The 20,153-nt window shown below is 45.6% G+C and overlaps 1 protein-coding gene across 4 annotated transcripts in view; it reads right to left on the bottom strand.

Annotated features, from left to right (window-relative positions):
- The window catches only part of C1QTNF8 (C1q and TNF related 8), a 76,604-nt gene that overhangs the window by 1,281 nt on the left and 55,170 nt on the right, over positions 1-20,153 (bottom strand). For all 4 annotated transcript variants that reach the window (XM_073636419.1, XM_073636416.1, XM_073636417.1 and 1 more), the window contains one exon: positions 3,227-3,466. In XM_073636419.1, coding sequence (XP_073492520.1) covers positions 3,227-3,446 — 220 coding nt within the window. In that variant the 5' untranslated portion in view covers positions 3,447-3,466. The remainder of the gene's footprint in view (positions 1-3,226; positions 3,467-20,153) is intronic.

Raw genomic sequence — 20,153 nt, 5'->3', positions numbered from 1 at the left:
TTCATTATGAACTACTTACCTTAGATTGAAGCCCACGTATTGTAGCCCGGTCCACGCTGAGGGAGCTGACATCTTGCCCTCTGCATTTCTCCCGAGTTCGTGGCTCAGGTGGTGTGAGTGGCCGGAGGCGCAATGATGTCACTCTTCTCAGCAAGGTCCTTCAACGTCTGCCGGACCTTCAGCCGGGCATTCAGAGCGCATGCTCCGCTGACGTCAGCGGCTGCATGCAAAGGTTTACAGGTTTAGGAGATATTAATTTTACCTACAGGTAAGCCTTATTATAGGGTTACCTGTAGGTAAAAATGACAAATTAGGGTATACAACCACTTTAAAGTGAGGCTTGTCCCATTTGTGTACTTTAAAGTGAGTCTTGTCCCATTTGTGTAGGTGGGTTCCACTCATTTTACTGATTAACACTTTTCAAATAGACAGAAAGTGTGTAGAATTTCCCTCACGCTTTAACACTAAATGTATCCCTTCCCCTTCACTTAAAGAGGAAGTAAACTTCTATCTTTGAATTTTACCTATAGGTAAGCCTATAATAAGGCTTACCTATTGGTAGTGTAAATATCTCCTAAACATGCACCGTTTAGAAGATATTTACTGTACATGCAACCAATGACATGACTAGCGCATGCACTCTGTGCCGTGACTGGCGGCTCCCAGTGGCCAATTACAGAGCTGGAGTCTGCAAAACCAAAGGCAAGATGGTTGAAGATGGGAGCTGTATCCAGAGATGACATTGCATCGCTGGAAGGCTTAATTTTCAGGTAATGTGCTAGTATGGGATGCATACTAGAACATTATGCCTTTGCCTTGCAGGTTAGAAAAAAAAAACGTACAGCAGTTTACAACCGCTTTAACCTAAAAATTAAGCAACTAAACCCTTTTCCAGGGCAAAGAAGTTTACTTTTTTTTCCTGACGCAAAAGAGATGAGTATGCAAAGGAGGGGGTGAGTTTATTTAAAGCAGGGTTTTTTTGAAGATTACTGGAAGGATTAGTGTTATACAGGAGCGGAATTTCTGACAGAAAGAGTTCGATGGGAGCTTTTCATCGTATATTCCGACCGTGTGTATGCCCCATCGGACTTTTTCTGTCGAAAATTCAGACAGACTTAGATAGAGAACATGTTCTATATTTTTCCGACGGAACAAATTACTATCGGAAAAACCGCTGGTCTGTATGCTGTTCCGATGCACCAAAAATGACGCATGCTCTGAAGCAAGTACGAGACGGAAGCTATTGGCTACTGGCTATTGAACGTCCATTTTCAAGACCCGTCATACGTGCTGTACGTCACCGCGTTCTGGACGGTCGTAATTTGGTGTGACCGTGTGTATGCAAGACAGCTTGAGCGCAATTCCATCGGAACTCTGTCCCATAGGCATGCGCAAGGGGTGTGCCAGGTGTGCCTGGGCACACCCTAATCCTGGAGTTGGTAACCCATCAATTGTGGGCAGGTGACAGGTAAGCCGCGATCCTTTCTTGCCGACCCCCAGAATCTGGACAGGATAGGCGGCTGGAGTGAAAATTAAGGGACCAATCTGTATCTTCTTCTGCAACAGCTGAACGTTGGCTTCTCCTCCTCTTCCTCTCACCGATATTCAGCTGCCATGGGGGGGGGATACAGGGAATTGGTATCAATGTATGCCACCCCTCTTGTCCCAGTTCCTTCTCTTTCTGCTGCCTAGGTCCCACTGTTTGCTCCCCTCCTCCCCCCATTGTTTTAGGATGACAAGTGGGGAAGAGGCTGGTTAATATGTCACAAAGACATATGTGTTGGAGCTTTGAGGTGCACACTCTAATACAATAGGCTGCGCACACCTATGCTCCGTCCTAAAAACCTTCAGAGTTTATTCCGTCAGGAAAACTGGTCGTGTGCACAGGGCATTAGACTTACAGGAGGAGTTAATGTTAGGGTTACAGGGAAGTTTAGTGTTATGGTAAAAGGGTTACTGTCTCAGTTACAGAGAAGTTACAGAGAGGTTAGTGTTATAAGGAGGGTTAGGGTTACAGAGAAGGTTAGTGTTAGGGTTACATGAAGGTTGGTTTTAGGGTTACAGGGAAGGTTAGTATTACTCTAAAAGGAAGAGTTAGTTCACAGGTTTAAGGAAGGATTAGTGTTACAGGGAATGTTAGGGTCAGGGTTACAGGAGGGGCTTTTGTTAGGTTTACAGGAAAGGTTATTATTATGATATAAAGAAGGCCTGGTGTTTGGTCATAAGTTGGTTAGTGTTTCAGGGAGAGTTAGTGTTAGGGTTACTGTGAGAATTAGTGTGAGGGTTACAGAAATGGTAAGTCTAATTCCCCGTTCACACGGTTGGACATTAATCGGACATTCCGACAACAAAATCCATGGATTTTTTCCGACGGATGTTGGCTCAAACTTGTCTTGCATACACACGGTCACACAAAGTTGTCGTAAAATCTGATCGTTCTGAATGTGGTGACGTAATACACGTACGTCAGGACTATAAACGGGGCAGTAGTCAATAGGTTTCGTCTCTTAATTTATTCTGAGCATGCGTGGCACTTTGTGCGTCGGATTTGTATACACACGATCGGAATTTCTGACAACGGATTTTGTTGTCGGAAAATGTTATAGCAAGCTCTCAAACTTTGTGTGTCAGAAAATGTGTGATGGAGCCCACACACGGTCGGAATTTCCGACAACAAGGTCCTATCACACATTTTCCGTCGGAAAATCCGACCGTGTGTACAGGGCATAAGGGTTGAAGGAAGGATTAATGTGAGCAGTTATTGTTAGAGGTGTTAGGATTAGTAAAATGATTAGCATTAGTGTTACAGGGAATTGTGTTAGGGTTCCAGAAAGTGTGCTTCTTAATCCTTCGAATTCTCCTTTTACCTGTTGATTTCCCTAAGCCATGGCATGTTCGTTGGCTACGCTTGCTCTTCCCTGGCCTCCAAATGACTATGTTTGTTGCTTGTGACTATATACTGTGCTTGGTTCTACTTATTCCACCTGACACCTCCAGAGGTGATGAAAAGATGTTCAAAATCCATGCAAGCCCAGTTTACTAGAATTGCATTTCAATGCACCAGGGTCAGGGACTGCAGACCCATAATGTCAAATTTTGTCTGCTGTAATTGCACTTTTGTTAAACACTACTAAAAAAGCCAAGTTCATGTTGGGCTCAGAGGATATGGTAACTAAACAATATGTTGAAACACTTTGTGGAAGAAGACCCTATCTTAAAGACTAACCCTTTAGGATGCTCATCTCAATACGTGGCTGGACCCTCGGCATAGGGTACATCACATACTCTTTCATCCTGGTTTTCTTAGGAGCATCCGCTGGCTCTTCTGAGCCTCCACAACAGCGAATACAAGACGGGTTCCCGATTTCTTGCCATAGGAAAGTTCTCGGTGCAGCTGCATCAGCTGACATGACAGAGATAAAGACGAAGAGTGTTGGGAAATGCATTACAGTTCCTCTCTGCTTTCCTATAAAAAAAGAAAAAATAAACATAGAAAAATTAAAACTAATAATGTAATAACAAGGGAGTAGCAGCAGATTGCTGTTCAGGACTGTACCAGATGAGGGGATTGATAGGGCAACATAACCTTTCCATGTGCATGGGAAGTTAGCAAAGGACGACATTGTGCCCAGGAATAATGTGATGTACCAGCTCCCTATGGAAATTCTCCATGTTCCTTGTTTTAAATAAACGATCAAATAACTTGGCCGTATAATACAAGAATCTCTCATATTTCTCTGGAGATCTATGACCTTATTAGCAGATGTACTGTATTTCACTTCAATAAGCCAGCTGTTGACAATCATATTACCTATATTATTCTCTGGAAGCCCATCCTATTGACACTGTGCTGAATTATGCTCCTGAAATCTGCTACACTACACAATGGCTGGAAACATTGTGTGGAACCACAGCAAATTTGTAGCTTTTATCTCGGTTTTTGTCATTTTAGGGATCTACAGTAGTTATCAATGTTTTTAGCCAAGATCTACAAAATTGTGACCCGAAACTCACACATTTTCACATAATTTTTTTTTTTTTACAAAAGTGTGTACATCTTAGGTGAAAGTTGTGTGAATTGTAGGTTGATCAAGAGAGGATGGGTTTATAACCTCTGTCTAACAGGTTTTTCAGATGACTTACCCTTACTTCCTGTTCCTGTAATTCAACCGGTGCTACTGGGGACAGGAAAGGGGATGACCACAATCAAGAACAAAATCATCTTTTTCATTATTGTAGTGTAAGAACCGCTAGCAGGTTTCTATTACTGTGTCGCCTATAAAGGATTTTTCCCACTAGGGATGAACCGAACACCCCCCGGTTCGGTTTGCACCAGAACCTGCGAATGGACCGAAAATTTGCACGAACGTTAGAACCCCATTGACGTCTATGGGACTCGAACGTTCAAAATCAAAAGTGCTCATTTTAAAGGCTAATTTTCATGGTATTGTCCTATAAATGGTTGGGGGACCCGGGTCCTGCCCCAGGGGACATGTATCAATGCAAAAAAAGTTATAAAAACAGCTGTTTTTTAACGGCATTTAAAACTGCTTGCGGCTTTAATGTAATGTCGGGTCCTGGCAATATGGATGAAAATCAGTGAGACAAACGGCATGGGTACCCCCCAGTCCATTACCAGGCCCTTTGGGTCTTGTATGGATATTAAGGGAAACCCCACACCCAAATTAAAAAAAGGAATGGTGTGGGGCCACCAGGCCCTACATACTCTGAACAGCAGTATACAGGCGGTGCAAACAAGACAGGGACTGTAGGTTTGTTGTTAAGTAGAATCTGTTTGTAATTTTGAACGGGTACATTTTTAACTTGTTTAGCATTTGTTTTGCTGTCTGTGCTCCTCTTCAGAAGATTGAACCTCACTTTTTGTCCCAATGCCAAATGTTTTTTGAAAATTTGGGTTTTTTTGTGAAACAAGGATTGGTGATAAAGCATCAGTGGAAAGGAGAAATGTTTTTCCCATATTAACTCTTACAGGAGAGAATTTCCCTTCCTAGGGGTAGATTTCATCTCACTTCCTGTTGTCTCCTTCCGTTTGCAAGTAGGAGTCGTTTGTAAGTTGGATGTTTGAAAGTAGGGGCCTGCCCTATATACTCAGCAGAAATTTGGGCCTTAGGTGTTGTTGTGGCCACAACACTGTAAGCCCTCACAGGGCCCTGCTGTGAAATATTAGATCAAGAATTGTAATTACATGCCCCTGTTGAACAGGGGCAGAAAAATTGGGCCTTTGGTGGTGGTGGTGCTGGAGCCACAACACTGTAAGTCCTCACTCGCTCTTGGTGGGCGCAGAAACGGCCCCTGCTGTGAAATATTAGATCGAGAATTGTAATTACATGCCCCTGTTGAACAGGGGCTGAAAAATTGGGCCTTAGGCACTGGTGTTGGTGCCACAACACTGCAACCCCTCACAGATACTCTAGTTGGAACTCAGGAACGAGGCCTGCTGCAAAGTATTGCATCAAAAATTGTAATTACACGCCCCTGTTAAACAGAGACTGAAAAATTGGGCCTTAGGCACTGGTGCTGGTGCCACAACACTGCAACCCCTCACAGAAACTCTAGTTGGAACGCAGGAACGAGCCCTGCTGCAAAGTATTGCATCAAAAATTGTAATTAAATTGTGTTAAACAGGGGCTGAAAAATTGGGCCTTAGGCACTGGTGGCGGCGCCCAGAACCAAAAATGTTCTTACAAGCTATCAGCGTGATCATTGAGGAGGAAGAGGATAATTACTCAGGATAGTCACTCAGCATCAGCATAGGCAGTCTTTGAAGGGATCTGAGATTTCAAAAAAAATTATTCAGTTACATCAGCATCAGGTGCTTGGTAGCTGGTGGTGATCCAAGACTGATTCATCTTTATGAAGGTCAGTCGATCGACCGAGTCGGTTGACAGACGCACTCTGTGATCGGTTACAAAGCCTCCAGCAGCACTGAATGTGCGTTCCGAAAGATCACTGGATGCAGGACAGGCCAGTAGCTCAATTGCATACTGTGCAAGCTCTGGCCAGTGATCCATCCTCGAGACCCAGTAACCCAGAGGATTTTCGGTGGGAAAGGTGTCCAAGTCAGATCTTGCCCCTAGGTATTCCTGCACCATGTAAAACAGACGCTGGCGATGGTTGCTGGAACCGATCATACCTTGGGGCTGCGGACTAAAAAATTGTCTGAACGCATCGGTCAGGCGGCCACCTTCTCCAGCGCTCCTTCTTTGACTGACCGAAGCCTCAGCAACACGTTGTCCAGAAACAGGAATTTGTAACCTCCCAGTCTCTGGGAACGCGTTGCACAGACCTTTCTGCAAGGCCTCCTGAAGATGTTTCATCCTCTGCTCCCTCTGCGATGGCAAGATAAGGTCTGCAACCTTACCCTTGTAACGTGGATCAAGGAGGGTTGCCAGCCAGTATTGGTCCTTCTCCTTGATACCACGAATACGAGGATCCTTACGCAGGCTTTGCAGGATCAGGGAGGCCATGCAGCATAGGTTTGCTGAGGCATTCGGTCCGGAGTCCTCTGGGTCACTAAGGACGACATGGTCCGCAGCCACCTCCTCCCAGCCACGTACAAGTCCATGTGTTTCTTGGGACTGATCCCTTAAAGACTGCTGCTGATGCTGAGTGCCAGGCTCCACCTCCATACTGACACAATCCTCCTCCTCCTCTTCCTCGTCCTCTTCCTGTGTGATCGGCGGGCACGCAGGAACACTGTCTGGATAAAGGGGGCCTTGAGAGCTAAGGAAGTCCTCCTCTTCCTGCCTCTGTTCTGCCTCAAGTGCCCTGTCCATTATTCCACGCAGCGTGTGCTCCAACAGGTGGTCAAGGGGGACAGTGTCACTGATGCATGCACTGTCACTGCTCACCATCCTCGTGGCCTTCTCAAATGGTGACAGGACAGTGCATGCATCCCTGATCATGGCCCACTGGCGTGGGGGAAAAAAACAAGCTCCCCTGACCCTGTCCTGGTGCAATAGTCGCACAGGTACTCATTGATGGCCCTCTGCTGCATGTGCAGCCACTGCAGCATGGCCAACGTTGAGTTCCACCTGGTGGGCATGTCACAGATTAGGCGGTTCTTGGGCAGGTTAAACTCCTTTTGGAGGTCCGCCAGCCGAGCACTGGCATTATGTGACCGGCGGAAATGCACACAGACTTTCCTGGCCTGTCTCAGGACATCCTGTAAGCCCGGGTACCTGCCCAAGAATGCTGCACCATCAAGTTAAGGACGTGAGCCAAACGGGGCACATGGGTCATTTGTCCCTGTCGGAGGGCAGAGAGGAGGTTGGTGCCATTGTCTCAAACCACCATTCCTGGCTTAAGTTGGTGTGGTGTCAACCACCTCTGAACCTGCCCCTGCAGAGCTGACAGAACCTCTGCCCCAGTGTGGCTCCTGTCCCCCAAGCATACCAGCTCAAGCACCGCATGGCATCTCTTGGCCTGCGTACTTGCGTAGCCCCTTGAATGCCTATGGAGCACCGCTGGTTCCGAGGACAAATCACAGGAAGAGGCCAGGGAGGAAGAAGAAGAGGAGGGGGAGGAGGAGAGAGGTGTGTCACAATCATTAGTAGTGGCATTTTGGAGGCATGGCAGAACAACCTCCAACACTACTGCACCTTGTCCTGCATCCTTCCCAGCTGCCAGCAGAGTCACCCAATGCGCGGTGAAACTTAGGTTAAGTCCCTGTCCATGCCTGCTGGACCATGAGTCAGCTGTAATATGCACCTTACCGCTGACCGCCCAGTCCAGCGAGGCCAAGACATTGCCTTCCACATGGCGGTAGAGAGCCGGAATCACCTTCTGTGAGAAAAAGTGGCGTTTGGGTACCTGCCACTGAGGAACCGCACATTCCACAAACTCACGGAAGGGGGCAGAGTCTATCAACTGAAAAGGCAGCAGTTGAAGTGCTAGCAATTTTGCCAAGCTAGCATTCAACCGCTGGGCATGTGGATGGCTGGGAGCGAACTTCTTTCAGCGGTGCAGCAGCTGGGGCAGGGAAATTTGCCTGGTAAAAATCTGACGTCGGTGTACCGAAAGCAGATTGCCCACAAGTACTTGGCTATGACACACCTAATTCTACACCTTTATTCCTCTCAGTGCAGGTCTCAGAGAGGACTGAAGGTATAGCGGAGTTGGAGATCTCAGCTGATGAGGAGCAAGGAGAGGTCCTCTTTGTTCTTTGGTGTGGGTCTTTTAGATACGCTTCCAATGCAACTTACTGCGATAGCCAGCTATAAGTGAGGGTGGTGGCAATGTTTTTGTAATCACGTTGGGGTGTGTATTGGTCCAGCAACGCACCAGCACCTTTGCAGCCATTGTGCTATTTGTTGGGTGTCTGGTGTGCCCTGTCCCTTCAGTCCACCTGCCCTCACTTAACCATCAGTATGCATGTGCCTCCACTGTGTCCATTTTTAGTGTTAGGACCACAGATTACAGGGTGCCGTGACATGGCTCTGTGGCTTAAGCATGTGTTTGTAAATGCGTGCGGACTGAACCCCTGTTTTTAACGCGTACAGTTAGACAGGTTAATTGGTTGTCTGCGAGCTGGTGGTAAGTAGGCTTGGAGTTTTTTCCTGGGCATTCCCCAGGTTTTGTTGTTATCTTTTAGATACGCTTGCCAACGAACTGCATGGCAGGTCAACATATGTCTGGTCAAGCATGTGGTGCCCAAGCGGGAGATGTTTTGGCCACGCGAGATACGTTTGAGACATATGTTGCAAATAGCAGCGGTGCGATCTGATGCACTCGTCTCAAAAAAGGCCCACACCAAAGAACTTTTTGAATAACGCGCAGAGACTGCAGCGCCCTGCACATGCGGAGCTTTGGGGTGTGATGCAGTCAGTGTGCTGCCCTTAGGCTGGCCCCTGGAGGGCATCCTGCCTCGTTGGTGATGTGCCTCCTCCTCCTCCTCTCTCCTCAAGCACTCACGTTGAGTCAGTGACCTCATCATCCCCTCCCTCCTCATCACTGGAGCAAACCTGGCAGTATGCTGCAGCAGGGGGAGCATGACTGCCAGACAGATTGCTGTCCTTCTTGGGCACACCCTCTGTCCATGCTCACGTTACTGCCTTCATCTAGCTCAGTATCATCATCAGAGCCTTCCAAACGCTGGGCATCCTCCTGGAGCATGTACCCAACACTGTGGTCAAACAGTTCAAAGGAACTCCTCAGGAGGACATGGTGGGGCTAGGGAAGGAGTCACTGATGACATTGAGCCGAGGGAAGAGGCCGCTGCTTTGCCAGACAAAGTACCCTGAGCATGGGTGAGAGAGAATGAGGAGGATGAGGACGGCTTGGTCATCCACTCGACCAAGTCTTCCGCATGTGTTGGCTCAACATGGCCAGCTGCCGAAAAAAAGGCCAAGCGTGTCCCACGGCCACGTGCTGAGGAGAATGCACCGTCTCCACGACCAGCACTGTTGTCTCTAGACACAACTGCCTGCCTGTAGTATGAGAACACCACCAACCTTCTACAGGTAGCTTTAGCTAAACACTGTGCAGAGCTCGCCAAAAAATAACTTGTAGCTTATTTAGCTGCCTGCGGTAGTGATAGGATCAGGAAAACACCACCAACCTTCTACAGGTAGCTTTAGCTGAACACTGTGCAGAGCTCGCACTACACTAACTTGTAGCTTATTTAGCTGTCTGCGGTTGTGATAGGATCAGGAAAACACCACCAACCTTCTACAGGTAGCTTTAGGTGAACAGTGTGCAGAGCTCGCACTACACTAACTTGTAGCTTATTTAGCTGCCTGCGGTAGTGATAGGATCAGGAAAACACCACCAACCTTCTACAGGTAGCTTTAGCTGAACACTGTGCAGAACTCGCCAAAAAATAACTTGTAGCTTATTTAGCTGCCTGCGGTAGTGATAGGATCAGGAAAACACTACCAACCTTCTACAGGTAGCTTTAGCTGAACACTGTGAGGAGGACGCACTACACTAACTTGTAGCTTTAGCTGAACACTGTGCAGAGGTCGCACTACACTAACTTGTAGTTTTCGCTGAACACTGTGAGGAGGACGCACTACACTAACTTGTAGCTTTAGCTGAACACTGTGCAGAGGTCGCACTACACTAACTTGTAGTTTTAGCTAAACACTGTGAGGAGGACGCACTACACTAACGTGTAGCTTTAGCTGAACACTGTGCAGAGGTCGCACTACACTAACTTGTAGTTTTAGCTGAACACTGTGAGGAGGACGCACCACACTAACTTGTAGCTTTAGCTAAACACTGTGCAGAGGTCGCACTACACTAACTTGTAGTTTTCGCTGAACACTGTGAGGAGGACACACTACACCAACTTGTAGCTTTAGCTGAACACTGTGAGGATGATGCACTACCCTAACTTGTAGCTTTAGCTGAACACTGTGCAGAGGTCACATTAAACTAACTTGTAGCTTGAGCTGAACACTGTGAGGAGGACGAACTACACTAAATTGTAGCTTTAGCTGAACACTGTGCAGAGGTCGCACTACACTAACTTGTAGCTTTAGAGGAGGACGCACTACACTAACTTGTAGCTTTAGCTGAACACTGTGCAGAGGTCGCACTACACTAACTTGTAGTTTTCGCTGAACACTGTGAGGAGGACACACATATATATATATGTACTGATACTGCAGCTAGCAAAATCAACTGCCTGCCTGTAGTATGAGAACACCACCAACCTTCTACAGGTAGCTTTAGCTAAACACTGTGCAGAGCTCGCCAAAAAATAACTTGTAGCTTATTTAGCTGCCTGTGGTAGTGATAGGATCAGGAAAACACCACCAACATTCTACAGGTAGCTTTAGCTGAACACTGTGCAGAGCTCGCACTACACTAACTTGTAGCTTATTTAGCTGCCTGCGGTAGTGATAGGATCAGGAAAACACCACCAACCTTCTATAGGTAGCTTTAGCTGAACACTGTGCAGAGCTCGCTAAAAAATAACTTGTAGCTTATTTAGCTGCCTGCGGTAGTGATAGGATCAGGAAAACACTACCAACCTTCTACAGGTAGCTTTAGCTGAACACTGCGCAGAGCTCGCAAAAAAATAACTTGTAGGTTTAGCTGAACACTGTGAGGAGGACGCACTACACTAACTTGTAGCTTTAGCTGAACACTGTACAGAGGTCGCACTACACTAACTTGTAGTTTTCGCTGAACACTGTGAGGAGGACGCACTACACTAACTTGTTGCTTTAGCTGAACACTGTGCAGAGGTCGCACTACACTAACTTGTAGTTTTAGCTAAACACTGTGAGGAGGACGCACTACACTAATGTGTAGCTTTAGCTGAACACTGTGCAGAGGTCGCACTACACTAACTTGTAGTTTTAGCTGAACACTGTGAGGAGGACGCACTACACTAACTTGTAGCTTTAGCTGAACACTGTACAGAGGTCACACTACACTAACTTGTAGCTTTAGCTGAACACTGTGAGGATGATGCACTACCCTAACTTGTAGCTTTAGCTGAACACTGTGCAGAGGTCACATTAAACTAACTTGTAGCTTTAGCTGAACACTGTGAGGTGGACACACTACACCAACTTGTAGCTTTAGCTGAACAATGTGAGGAGGACGCACTACCCTAACTTGTAGCTTTAGAGAAGGACGCACTACACTAACTTGTAGGTTTAGCTGAACACTGTGCAGAGGTCGCACTACACTAACTTGTAGTTTTCGCTGAACACTGTGAGGAGGACACACATATATATATGTACTGATACTGCAGCTAGCAAAATCAACTGCCTGCCTGTAGTATGAGAACACCACCCTTCTACAGGTAGCTTTAGCTAAACACTGTGCAGAGCTTGCCAAAAAATAACTTGTAGCTTATTTAGCTGCCTGTGGTAGTGATAGGATCAGGAAAACACCACCAACCTTCTACAGGTAGCTTTAGCTGAACACTGTGCAGAGCTCGCACTACACTAACTTGTAGCTTATTTAGCTGCCTGCGGTAGTGATAGGATCAGGAAAACACCACCAACCTTCTACAGGTAGCTTTAGGTGAACACTGTGCAGAGCTCGCACTACACTAACTTGTAGCTTATTTAGCTGCCTGCGGTAGTGATAGGATCAGGAAAACACCACCAACCTTCTATAGGTAGCTTTAGCTGAACACTGTGCAGAGCTCACCAAAAAATAACTTGTAGCTTATTTAGCTGCCTGCGGTAGTGATAGGATCAGGAAAACACCACCAACCTTCTACAGGTAGCTTTAGCTGAACACTGTGCAGAGCTCGCAAAAAATAACTTGTAGGTTTAGCTGAACACTGTGAGGAGGACGCACTACACTAACTTGTAGCTTTAGCTGAACACTGTGCAGAGGTCGCACTACACTAACTTGTAGTTTTAGCTAAACACTGTGAGGAGGACGCACTACACTAACGTGTAGCTTTAGCTGAACACTCTGCAGAGGTCGCACTACACTAACTTGTAGTTTTCGCTGAACACTGTGAGGAGGACACACATATATATATATGTACTGATACTGCAGCTAGCAAAATCAACTGCCTGCCTGTAGTATGAGAACACCACCAACCTTCTACAGGTAGCTTTAGCTAAACACTGTGCAGAGCTCGCCAAAAAATAACTTGTAGCTTATTTAGCTGCCTGTGGTAGTGATAGGATCAGGAAAACACCACCAACATTCTACAGGTAGCTTTAGCTGAACACTGTGCAGAGCTCGCACTACACTAACTTGTAGCTTATTTAGCTGCCTGCGGTAGTGATAGGATCAGGAAAACACCACCAACCTTCTATAGGTAGCTTTAGCTGAACACTGTGCAGAGCTCGCTAAAAAATAACTTGTAGCTTATTTAGCTGCCTGCGGTAGTGATAGGATCAGGAAAACACTACCAACCTTCTACAGGTAGCTTTAGCTGAACACTGCGCAGAGCTCGCAAAAAATAACTTGTAGGTTTAGCTGAACACTGTGAGGAGGACGCACTACACTAACTTGTAGCTTTAGCTGAACACTGTACAGAGGTCGCACTACACTAACTTGTAGTTTTCGCTGAACACTGTGAGGAGGACGCACTACACTAACTTGTTGCTTTAGCTGAACACTGTGCAGAGGTCGCACTACACTAACTTGTAGTTTTAGCTAAACACTGTGAGGAGGACGCACTACACTAACGTGTAGCTTTAGCTGAACACTGTGCAGAGGTCGCACTACACTAACTTGTAGTTTTAGCTGAACACTGTGAGGAGGACGCACTACACTAACTTGTAGCTTTAGCTGAACACTGTGCAGAGGTCACACTACACTAACTTGTAGCTTTAGCTGAACACTGTGAGGATGATGCACTACCCTAACTTGTAGCTTTAGCTGAACACTGTGCAGAGGTCACATTAAACTAACTTGTAGCTTTAGCTGAACACTGTGAGGAGGACACACTACACCAACTTGTAGCTTTAGCTGAACAATGTGAGGAGGACGCACTACCCTAACTTGTAGCTTTAGAGAAGGACGCACTACACTAACTTGTAGGTTTAGCAGAACACTGTGCAGAGGTCGCACTACACTAACTTGTAGTTTTCGCTGAACACTGTGAGGAGGACACACATATATATATGTACTGATACTGCAGCTAGCAAAATCAACTGCCTGCCTGTAGTATGAGAACATCACCAACCTTCTACAGGTAGCTTTAGCTAAACACTGTGCAGAGCTTGCCAAAAAATAACTTGTAGCTTATTTAGCTGCCTGTGGTAGTGATAGGATCAGGAAAACACCACCTACCTTCTACAGGTAGCTTTAGCTGAACACTGTGCAGAGCTCGCACTACACTAACTTGTAGCTTATTTAGCTGCCTGCGGTAGTGATAGGATCAGGAAAACACCACCAACCTTCTACAGGTAGCTTTAGGTGAACACTGTGCAGAGCTCGCACTACACTAACTTGTAGCTTATTTAGCTGCCTGCGGTAGTGATAGGATCAGGAAAACAGCACCAACCTTCTATAGGTAGCTTTAGCTGAACACTGTGCAGAGCTCACCAAAAAATAACTTGTAGCTTATTTAGCTGCCTGCGGTAGTGATAGGATCAGGAAAACACCACCAACCTTCTACAGGTAGCTTTAGCTGAACACTGTGCAGAGCTCGCAAAAAATAACTTGTAGGTTTAGCTGAACACTGTGAGGAGGACGCACTACACTAACTTGTAGCTTTAGCTGAACACTGTGCAGAGGTCGCACTACACTAACTTGTAGTTTTAGCTAAACACTGTGAGGAGGACACACTACACTAACGTGTAGCTTTAGCTGAACACTCTGCAGAGGTCGCACTACACTAACTTGTAGTTTTCGCTGAACACTGTGAGGAGGACACACTACACCAACTTGTAGCTTTAGCTGAACACTGTGAGGAGGATGCACTACCCTAACTTGTAGCTTTAGCTGAACACTGTGCAGAGGTCACACTAAACTAACTTGTAGCTTTAGCTGAACACTGTGAGGAGGATGCACTACACTAACTTGTAGCTTTAGCTGAACACTGCAGAGGTCTCACTACACTAACTTGTAGTTTTAGCTGAACACTGTGAGGAGGACGCCCTACACTATCTTGTAGCTTTAGCTGAACACTGTGCAGAGGTCGCACTACACTAACTTGTAGTTTTTGCTGAACACTGTGAGGAGGACACACATATATATATGTACTAATACTGCAGCTAGCAAAATCAACTGCCTGCCTGTAGTATGAGAACACCACCAACCTTCTACAGGTAGCTTTAGCTAAACACTGTGCAGAGCTTGCCAAAAAATAACTTGAAGCTTATTTAGCTGCCTGCGGTAGTGATAGGATCAGGAAAACACCACCAACTTCTACAGGTAGCTTTAGCTGAACACTGTGCAGAGCTTGCACTACACTAACTTGTAGCTTATTTAGCTGCCTGTGGTAGTGATAGGATCAGGAAAACATCACCAACCTTCTACAGGTAGCTTTAGGTGTACACTGTGCAGAGCTCGCACTGCACTAACTTGTAGCTTATTTAGCTGCCTGCGGTAGTGATAGGATCAGGAAAACACCACCAACCTTCTACAGGTAGCTTTAGCTGAACACTGTGCAGAGCTCGCCAAAAAATAACTTGTAGCTTGTTTAGCTGCCTGCGGTAGTGATAGGATCAGAAAAACACCACCAACCTTCTACAGGTAGCTTTATCTGAACACTGTGCAGAGCTCGCAAAAAATAACTTGTGGTTTTCGCTGAACACTGTGAGGAGGACACACTACACCAACTTGTAGCTTTAGCTGAACACTGTGAGGAGGATGCACTACCCTAACTTGTAGCTTTAGCTGAACACTGTGCAGAGGTCACACTAAACTAACTTGTAGCTTTAGCTGAACACTGTGAGGAGGACGCACTACACTAACTTGTAGCTTTAGCTGAACACTGTGCAGAGGTCGCACTACACTAACTTGTAATTTTCGCTGAACACTGTGAGGAGGACACACTACACCAACTTGTAGCTTTAGCTGAACACTGTGAGGAGGACGCACTACCCTAACTTGTAGCTTTAGAGGAGGATGCACTACACTAACTTGTAGCTTTAGCTGAACACTGTGCAGAGGTCGCACTACACTAACTTGTAGTTTTCACTGAACACTGTGAGGAGGACACACTATACCAACTTGTAGCTTTAGCTGAACACTGTGAGGAGAATGCACTACCCTAACTTGTAGCTTTAGCTTAACAATGTGCAGAGGTCACACTAAACTAACTTGTAGCTTTAGCTGAACACTGTGAGCAGGACGCACTACACTAACTTGTAGCTTTAGCTGAACACTGTGTAGAGGTCTCACTACACTAACTTGTAGTTTTAGCTGAACACTGTGCAGAGGTCGCACTACACTAACTTGTAGTTTTCGCTGAACACTGTGAGGAGAACACACTACACCAACTTGTAGCTTTAGCTGAACACTGTGAGGAGGACGCACTACCCTAACTTGTAGCTTTAGCTGAACACTGTGCACTACACTAACTTGTAATTTTAGCTGAACACTGTGCAGAGGTCACACTAAACTAACTTGTAGCTTTAACTGAACACTGAGGAGGACTACACTAACTGTAAATAGTCTAGCTGCCTGACTGTGGTACTAATAGGATCAAAAGAACACCAGCAATTTTCTTCAGGTAGCTGTAAATATGTAACAAGACAAGCCTGCCTGTCAGTAGGAGGATAACAGGAACGGATATAGCTAAACTGAATACAGTGTATATATATATATATATATATATATATATATGCAACACCTGGGATGCATATATATACACAATACACTGTAAGTGCAGCTAACTCACTGACTGTGCTGCCTAATCTAGCTAACTCAAATAAAATGACACTGTCTCTCTCTCTCTCTCTAAGCACGCCGGTACACACTACACAGGGCCACCGTGCAGGCAGCCTTATATAGTGTGGGGCATGTTCTAAACCCCCTGAGCCATAATTGGCCAAAGCCACCCTGGCTTTGGCCAATTACAGCTCTCTCTACCGACGGTGCTGTGATTGGCCAAGCATGCGGGTCATAGTGCATGCTTGGCCAATCATCAGCCAGCAATGCACTGCGATGCCGCAGTGAATTATGGGCCGTGAAGCGCCACACGAATTTGGCGCGAACGGCCCATATCGTTCACAATTCAACGAACGATCGAACATCCCTATTTCCCACACTTCCCACCTCAGAAACCAGTAACAAAGGCTAACAGGGAATGTAACTTACTAATATTGAGACCCTAAACCTCAACTTTAACCCTAATCTTCAACCCAACAACATAAAGTAAACCCTAAGCTGTATGTAAAGCCAAAACCTTTTTTTTTTTTGATGGAGTAAAACCGCATCTGGATTGTACTCAAGAGGGAGTTTGACCCTCTCCATTTTGTTCTGGTGTCCACTGTCTCCAGAGCAGAATGTAATGGGATAGTAAAAAGTATTAAACAGGAGCTAAGGGTAAATTTTTCCATAGGTTAACATGTTCTGATGACAGCTGCCTAGTTGGAGGTATCTTTTGGCTTTGGCAAGATCTTTGACTACCTGCCGAGTCTCTGGGATATGAAATGAAGGGCAATCTCCCTGACAGCACATGTGACAGTGACCTAACCATTTTCAATTCTATCCTAAACTACTTAACCGTTGGCTTTTTTTTGCACTTTAGGATTTACACTAATCCTAAACTTCAGACCAACTCCAAACCATAATGGTCACAACCTTAACTCTTCCTCCAATTCTTACTCCTCAACCTAAACTCTAAACCCTATTCCTAAACCTACTGTATCCCTCATTTCTTAAACTGACAGTCACTTAGCCAAAATCACAATTGGTTTGTCAAATCTATCTCATTTTATTTCCTGCGTGCCAACAAACACGCCTTGGGAGGGGGGGGGTGTCATCTATCAGACAGGTTAAAGAGACCCTGTCACCAGCTTAAAAAATTGCAGTTAAAAGCACAGGGAAAAAAACAAGCATTTTATATGTTGATTTGTTGATTTGCTGCATAAAATGATTTGCTGTTTTTTTCTTTCCATACATGATTTTTGTTCACTTACAATGTGCCTTTGAACTTGTTACCGCAGGAGAGTCACGTCCCTACCATAAGCCCCTCTGTCATTCCAGATCCTAGCCCTCTCCTGTCCTGGGAGTGTCTAATTACTCTCTGGGCTGACCCAGCTCCTTTGCCCCTCCCTCCATCTCCCATTTATTTATTTTAGGCACTTTACATGTATATTCTATATTCACATCAGTCCCTGCTTTCAAGGAGCTTACACTCTAATGCCGCGTACACACGACCGGACTTGACCCCATACTTGGTTCGGCAGACCGGAGTCCGTCAAATAATTCGATCATGTGTGGGCTCCAGCGGACTTTTTTTCCCCAAAAGTTCGATGGACCTAGAAATGAAACATGTTTCAAATCTTTTCGACGGACTCCGGTCGAAAAGTCCGCTCGTCTGTATGCTAGTCTGACGGACAAAAACCGACGCTAGGGCAACTATTGGCTACTGGCTATCAACTTCCTTGTTTTAGTCCGGTCGTATGTCATCACGTACGAATCCGTCGGACTTTGGCTGATCGTGTGTAGACAAGTCCGTTCATTCGTAAAGTCCGTCGTAAAGTCCGTCAAAAAGTCCGTAGGACAAAGTCTGCCGTAAAGTCCGCTCGTGTGTACGCGGCATAAGGATCCTAATGCCGCGTACACACGACCGGACTTTCCAGCAAACTGGGTCCGACGGTCTTCCAGACGGACTTTCGGCGGAATTTCCGATGGACTTTCAAAACAAATGGACTTGACCACAAATGAACGGACTAAGTCCGTTCGTAAGTCCGTTCGTTTTGAACGTGATGACGTAAACGGGCTAAAACAAGGAAGTTCAATAGCCAGTAGCCAATAGCTTCCCTTGCGTCGTATTTGGTCCATCGGACCAGCACACAGACGAAAGTATTTCCTGATTTAAGTCCGTCGGAATTGAGTCCGTCGGATAGATTTGAAACCTGTTCTATTTCTAGGTCCGTTGGATTTTTCCCCCGAAAAACAAACGGATTAGCCCACATACGATCGGATTGTCCGACGGACTATCTGCCGGAAAGTCCAGTTGTGTGTACGCGGCATAACTCTCTTTCATGCATATACTAGTGCCAATTTAGACAGGAGCCAATTAACCTACCAGCATACCTTTGGAGTGTGGGAGGACACCCACGCAGGCACAAGTGCTATCCACTTAGCCATTGTGCCCCCATTATTTTTTTATGTACGTAGCTGCCAGGAAGGAAGTAAAGGGAAATACTATAGTATGTTACTGTGTCTGCTGACATTACCTGAAAGTTGGCAGTACCCAACAGCAGTCTCAGGGCTTTCGGATGTCTACACAAGGGGGGTTTTTACTGGTAAATAACATGGGTAAAATACAATAGTATACAAATAATTTCTACCTTTGTTAAAATTAGTGGTCTATCGACAGGGTTTCTCTAAAGTGGACCTGAACTTAAAAAGTGAAGATTTGCTATATTATAGTAGACATGTGCGTAGTCAATAAATTAGTTTCGGTTCGTTCCATTCCATTTCGTATTAGCCGTTAATTCGTATTTCATAATTCGTGTCCGAAATTCAATTTGGATTCGTACGAAATACGAATTTTCGTTAGGTTCGTTAACTTTTCGTAACAATTACGAATGTTCGTTATGATGAATTTATCATTATGAGGGGCTCCCACCATCCCTGTGCTGTGCTGACTTCCTGGGTTTTTTAACTTCATCATAACGAATAATCATAATTAATGAACATTCTTATTTTCTTATTTTGTCCGATTCTGAATCTCCCATCGACTACCAGTACCAGTCTCCCACTCCCATATTAAAAAAGGTCATTTTCCCAACCCTCACTCAGCAGCAGAAGAAAACCTCTGATTGGTCAACAAAACACCAGTCACGTTTCCGTTGTACCGGGAATTGGATCCGAAATTCGTAAACGAAATTTCGAATTTCGTACAAAATTCGGAAGCATAGCAATTCGTATTTCGGATCCTCCCGAATGTACGAATTTACGGAAATTCGTACGAATTTTTGATTCGTACGAAACTAATCGCACATGTCTATATTATAGGGAACATCTCAAAATATTCATTGTGCCTAAGCAGGACCTCAAAAAATCTACCCTTTGTCCTGAATTTTTACTGTAAAAATAACATTGCACTTTCTGTGCCTAGGCACTACATTGTCTACAGCCTTGTAGCTGTATGTCTGCAGTGTGAAATCATTTAAAGCAGTGGTCTGAAAACTATGGCCCACAGGCCGGATGTGGCCCTTTGCTTGCCTTCTTTTGGTCCCTGGAGCACCATGGCATCCACTGACACCAATGATGGGGCACCATTCCTCCAACAGACACCAATGGCGGGGCACCAGTCCTCCCACAGATACTAATGATGGGGCACCAGTCCTCCCACAGATACCAATGATGGAGCACCATTCCTTCCACAGACACCAATGATAGGGTACCATTCCTCCCATAGACACCAACAATGGTGCACCATTCCTACCTTAAATACCAACAATGAGGCACCAATTCTTCCACTGATACCAACAATAGGGAACTTTTTCCACTAAAAGCAATGATGGGGCACTGTGGGCTCTCACTGACACCACAGCATTTTCTAATCCCACAGG

The sequence above is a fragment of the Aquarana catesbeiana genome, linkage group LG06 (genome assembly GCF_042186555.1).
Source record: "Aquarana catesbeiana isolate 2022-GZ linkage group LG06, ASM4218655v1, whole genome shotgun sequence".
NCBI lineage: Eukaryota > Metazoa > Chordata > Amphibia > Anura > Ranidae > Aquarana > Aquarana catesbeiana.
Note: the sequence above shows the minus strand (reverse complement) of the source record. Positions and strands in the feature narration are given on the sequence as shown.